Raw genomic sequence first — 6,261 nt, forward strand, 5'->3', positions numbered from 1 at the left:
TAATAAATATTTGTTAATAAAATCACAAATCTAATAAATAACTTATTTGAAGAAACTATTAACTAAAATAATTACCAGCAACGGCAAATAGATTGCATTAAAACGGATAATCACGTAAAAAGTTCCAAAGCCCTCATCAATCTTCGCAGAGTAGGCAGCAAATCTCCTACAGAAATGGTTAACAATATAGCTTAGACATTTATACGACCAAATACTTCCATGAAACTTATTTAGAACTATCAACACTAAACTGAACTAATTGGATAATAAGCCACAATGAGCAGTATAGAATGCCAAGACACTAAGATCAAAAATATTCATTGTGTATCATGATAATTACGTAGTATCCATAATATCCGAAGCACATACGGTAGTTATATAATTTAACCCAGCAATTATACATATCAAAACAGTCATATTTGCGAACAGTATCTACAAACAGCACTAGAAAACAAAGTCCACTCGCTTTTCAACCGACTTCAATGAAATTTTTATTTTGTTTGAATTATATTACGAAGCCCACTAAGGAAAAATATACTGTATGAAAGAAATATAGTCAAAACTGAACTTTAATCACTAACTGAATCTATCCTGAATTACTTTCACAGTTAGATGGTTCCTTTTCCATATCAGATGGGATTGATTCATACTAGTCATGAAACCCTGAGGTAAAAAAACCAAAAGAGTAATATTATATATCAAGTGCCTTGTACTAATTGTGACTCTTTCTCTATGTAGACAAACATCTCAGTATTTAGAAAATAGACTAAGAGATCACCAATACGATAAAAAAATAGAACTACATTAACGAACCATAAAATATCAAAAAAACATAAATTCAATTATAAAGATTCAAAAATTCTTGAAACGGAATCTAATACACGAAAAAGAGAATTTTTAGAAATGAGAAAAAAACCGAAATATTCTAATAAAACTACAAATAATTTAATTGATTACTGCTACATAAATGAGCTGTAAGGACTGAGAAAAAATTAATTTTTCTTATTAGAAGAAAATTCTTTTTTGTTTTTATTCTTATTTTTATATTCTTGATGAAGGTGATATTGATTAATATAAATACGCAAATTATCAGTTCCAATATCTTATTTTGATAAAGAATTAGTCGAAACGTCAATTTTTCATCAAATTTTTGAAATCATTAGATTATTAAAAAAAACTAATTTTAAAACAGAAGAGACCTAAAATCAATATATATATATATATATATATATATATATATATATATATTTGCTTCATTTCTTCACTGTAAATACTCCTCTAAAAGGGTACTCTTTACAAAACGTTCTGCGATAGGTTATTTCTGATGCATAACTTTTACGATTGAAATGGTCACTATGAACCAGTTTACTATGGCAGCATGGAATAAAAATAAAGTACATCTTTCTGGTAGTTCAACATCATATTAACATTATTTATTGTTAGACATATTCAAGGATCTATCTATAAACCACTTTCGTAGTTCCATTAACGGTTGATATAGCTATTTTGTCATTATATACCACTACAGAATATGTTTTTAGAACGCTACAGAATTTTTTATTGGAAATTAAAATATGGGTAAAGAAACAACGTGAAGAAATAGCTCAAAATCTACTCATTTTCAGCAGGTATGATCATCGGAAATAACACCTCAAAAGGAGCGAAATATTAGGAATTCCTACCAACTATTCATTAATGAACAAAATTCTTATTTGCAAGTTCACAATAAATCCTGACATACGAAATAGCACTTTGGGGAACGGTCGGTAATTTCAACTTAATACAATGCTCAGAATAATATAAATAAGCGATGAGATAAATGAGGTAAATAAAATAATTCATGGACAAATCATCAGAAATACAACAACATTGACCAAATCTGAAATTCCTGAAGTAGATATTGACCCCTTAGGTGTACAAAACCAAAAATTATGCAATTATGCAAATTCTTATATAAAACTCTCAAGATACTTCATAAGTTGTGTTACGTGGCGTAATATATATTAATAGTAATTAACTTGATATTCACATAATTTTATGTCAATCTATATTGTTAAATGTTGATAAGAAATAATTGTCAATTTTGCCCTCTCAACCAACGATGAACTTTTGAAATTGGTTAGTATTTTGAATTAATAGGAAAAAAACTAGAAATAGGATTGTTAAAGTATTTTGTCTATGAAGATCTGAGATCTAAAGTATCACTTAATTTAGGATCCAAAGTATCTGGTCCAAAATAGTTTGAAAATCCCTAGATCCCGTTCTCATTCTCATCTATTATCCACCAAACAGCTCAACCTACAACACGAATAAGATTACAAATTATGGGAATGGCTGGACCTGCAACTAAAGAGAGATCCTTATAGTGCATAATTTATTCCAATATTACGTACGTGAAATACATAAACTAATCCAACAAGTTATATTTGTAGAAGGCACTAATGCACTACTGAACGTTATCTTGGGTTTTTGCTATCCAGGTATCAAGTTACAATTCAACTTAAAGTGAAATTAAAGGAAAAATCGACCCCTATCTAGCGCTATTGCAATTCATTAAATATAATCGGCTTTGTCTCCCAAGCCTAAATTGTTTTCAAACAAATTTTCTTATTATTCCATTTCACTGACAACTCATTTAATTTTCAGAAGTAGAAATACCACAACTCGTAGAAATCTCCGAAGAAACTCAAGAAACTTCAGGGGAACCAGACGAAGATAGCACAGAAAATACAGGAAAAAGGCTCTACAATGGTTTTCAAGGACCTTACAGTGAAAACGAACAGAATAATTTACCCCTAAACATCAGTTCTACTTGTTCTTTCTCGAAATTCCACAGTCTATATCCTGTTCTACTGATATTACTTCAAATATATTAAGAGAGCGAATGTCAGTTTCTAGAAGAAATACATTTTGTTTCCGATTCAATTATCCCAAAAATAAAAAACAATACATTTTATCAAAATTCAATCAAAAAGCAGTTGAATAAAAACAATGATTATTCAAATAGGGATCATTGACTTTTTGAAACAAGTTGTATTGCATTTATGATAGCAGTGCGAGGACACATTGTATAATTATGTGATATGTGCCAAATCTACATGTGCTTTCGCTACTACCTATTAAGCTGTGTGTTATATCGTACCTTGCATTAAAAAGTTAAATGAATCATAATACCCAAATACACTTCTTTTGTATTGATATTGCTTAAATCTGAACAACACTCAAACTTCATAATTTTTCAAGCCGAAACTTTATACTCGATAAGAAAATAAAATTAATATTAGTACTGAAAATTATATTCACCAAATCATGGCAAAGTAAGTAATTTCCATAGTCATCAAGTTATGTTTATTCAAAATAGATAAATCCAAAACGAGTCAATAAATACCTACCTCTTGTCCGATCGCCGCCACTGTGCGCTAGCTGACAGAAACAATAGACAAAAGCTGGCTGGCCAATTATTTCCTCAATTGATAATGAATATATTAAGAACTGCTTCGCTGTGTTCTTCTCTTTATATTTATACTCTGTGTTTTCATTATTGTTCACACTGTATCGTTATTAACCTAACTATTTCTTTTACTTCACTTTCCAGTCGGACATGTTTTCGAAAATAACCGTCTACTCTCACACCCAGTAAATAGCGACAGTACATAGGAGCCGGAAATATTTCTCACAATCTTTAAATATATTTTCTTAATATTTATGTTATTATATTCGACAATATTTATCAGTTTGGTGTTAGTATTGTGATGATTGATTTTGAATTGAATATTTAGAAAGTTTTACTAAAGAATTAACAATTACCTATCTGTTTATCTTCAGCATTATTGTTCCGAGATTAAATCAAAAGATACTAATGTAAAAGTATTTAGCTTTTAGAACCAACTAAAAAATAGTTACTAGCTAAAAATAGATTATTCATGCATGGCAACACTATTATGATCTAACATATTGAATTAGTAGCACTCTCAAGGTGTTTCTCGGCTAGAAGGTACTTGGGAGCAAAAGACATCTACAGAGAACTTTAACAGAAAATACAAAACAACAACTACTGACACTGACTGGTAAATTTAAAACTCAGCGAACACAAGATTCTCAACTAACCACTCACATTGCTCTGTCATAACACCAGGAAATTAAAAGTTACACGCCTCGTTTTCCCTTGAAATTGATCGTTTCCTTTTAAAATATTGGAAAACTTATTAAATATTGACTTGTACACAATCAGCAAAATTTTTTAATGTAAGTGTACCTTATCCTGTATAAAAATAGTATAGCAAAATAAATAAATGTGAAAATATGTTGCTAATAGTCGCCTGAATATATCGTTTTGAGTCGTAAATTTATTTGTATCCTTTACTAGTTGAATTTAGTCATTTATCGAATTATTAATATAATTTCAATATAACATAAAATGTTTATATTTGAGCTAAATAAATTGTTTGAAAGTACCATTAGTTATTTCATTCTGCTTACACATAAGTTCGAAGAAAATTTTAAAAATTGCAGAAAGTAAATAGACTAGCCGTGACGTGACCCTGGAATTAATAGTTCACAAAAATCAACATAATACATGTCATGTTTTATTTTGCCAAGATCTCTACACAATATAGATCTCGCAAATTACTTGTAGCAATTATGTGCTTAATTATTTATCCAAACACTATTTTTGATTCACTCAAGTTTTAATGTATATTGCCATAAACGAGAGCGATTTAAAGGTATAAGTAACTGTTCATAGGTTGACTACACTATTTAAACAATGTTTCTGATCTCATAATGGGCAATTATGCGGAGAAAAAATAATTTCTAGTGTTATTTAATCATGATTTTTAATTTAGAAACCAATTGAAGAAATTAAGGAAAAGTTACGTGAATATTATCCTGAAAGTGTTTCATCCCATCAAATGATTTGTGTGACCTTATAAGCATGTATGACGCTGGTCGTCCGGGACTCTCATTTAATGTAACTACTACAGAAATGGTTAATCCCTGCTCTTGTGCTTAGCGATCATGGAATAAAAGTATGTGAGATAGCTATTGAAGTAAATATTTCAATCAAACAGGTATATAATATTTCACATGGAAGATTAAATATAAAAAAACTATCTTTAAGGTGGGTGTCGCGATTTCTTAATGTAGATTTAAAGCTTTTAAAATTCAAACGTGAGTCAAGTAATTTTTTTTCGATATGTCACATTGGATAAAGCTTGGGTACACCATTATACTCCAATAACAAAAATACAGTCGAAACAATGAACTTCATCCATGAAATGTGCTCCAAAGAGAGCCTCCGATTACTTGCTGTTCTCAAATATAAAAAAAGATATTAGTGGGAGCCGCCCTCGAATTTCAAACTTCCGTGAAAAAAAATGATATTACGTAATCATCTAATCACTTCAATTTTATTTTGTCCCAGAGACAGAAATAAATGAAATCTATCTATGCATTTCACAACACAGCTTAAGAAAGTTAAATATGATTATGAATAATGAAATGCCTTCTTTATACTGTTGTGTTCTCTTCTCTAAAGTCAAACTCAAAAAAATGAAATTAAAATGCATTTATTAATTGTACTGAAAATGTGATAAAACTACATCAATTGTATATTGGCAACTCACATTACAAAATGTTCTACAGTTCTGTAATGTTAGTTGCCGATATACAACGCCAGTAATAGTATCTGTGGAAATTAGAAACCATAAAAAATGCCAAATATTTTGCCAATTATTTGGTATGTATAAATAATTTCCCTTAACGTGACTTGAAACGTCGGCTATATTGCTCTCCTTGATAAAAAAGATATAAATAAATGTAATAGACCCTATTGGATGTGTATTCTTTCCTTAAGCGAATAGACGTTCTGTACAGTATGAAGTGTAGTGTAACGATAATGAGAACTCTCTCTATGTATAAAAAGAGTCCGTACCATTGGGAAATTTTGAGCTTCTTTATTAAAATTCTGAAATTCATAACAAAGCGCCGAAAGTTGTTAGAATGGGACAAAAATAAAAAGAGTAGTATGTTGTATTTTTATATATGTAAAAATGATACGGTTTTATATCTATAAAGTATTGATTTTAAATTTGAGATCATCCTCAAATTTTTTACTTTTTTATTATTATGGTTTTATTACATATATAGTTCTGGGATCATACTACAGAATATACCCAATAAGAAAGTCTACTTTCATCTGAATTTCAGCAAAACAAATTTAGTTCTGCCACTTATCAATCGTTGTGCTAATGCAACAAGAAT

At 29.5% G+C, this 6,261-nt stretch overlaps 1 protein-coding gene across 3 annotated transcripts in view; it reads left to right on the forward strand.

Annotated features, from left to right (window-relative positions):
- LOC130451732 (lachesin-like) overlaps positions 1 to 4,455 on the forward strand; it is a 272,197-nt gene extending 267,742 nt beyond the window's left edge. For all 3 annotated transcript variants that reach the window (XM_056790946.1, XM_056790945.1, XM_056790947.1), the window contains one exon: positions 2,647 to 4,455. In XM_056790946.1, the coding sequence (XP_056646924.1) occupies positions 2,647 to 2,876 (230 nt within the window). In that variant the 3' untranslated portion in view covers positions 2,877 to 4,455. The remainder of the gene's footprint in view (positions 1 to 2,646) is intronic.
- Positions 4,456 to 6,261: the final 1,806 nt, after the last annotated feature.

Source organism: Diorhabda sublineata, chromosome X (genome assembly GCF_026230105.1).
Source record: "Diorhabda sublineata isolate icDioSubl1.1 chromosome X, icDioSubl1.1, whole genome shotgun sequence".
NCBI classification, from domain to species: Eukaryota; Metazoa; Arthropoda; class Insecta; order Coleoptera; family Chrysomelidae; genus Diorhabda; species Diorhabda sublineata.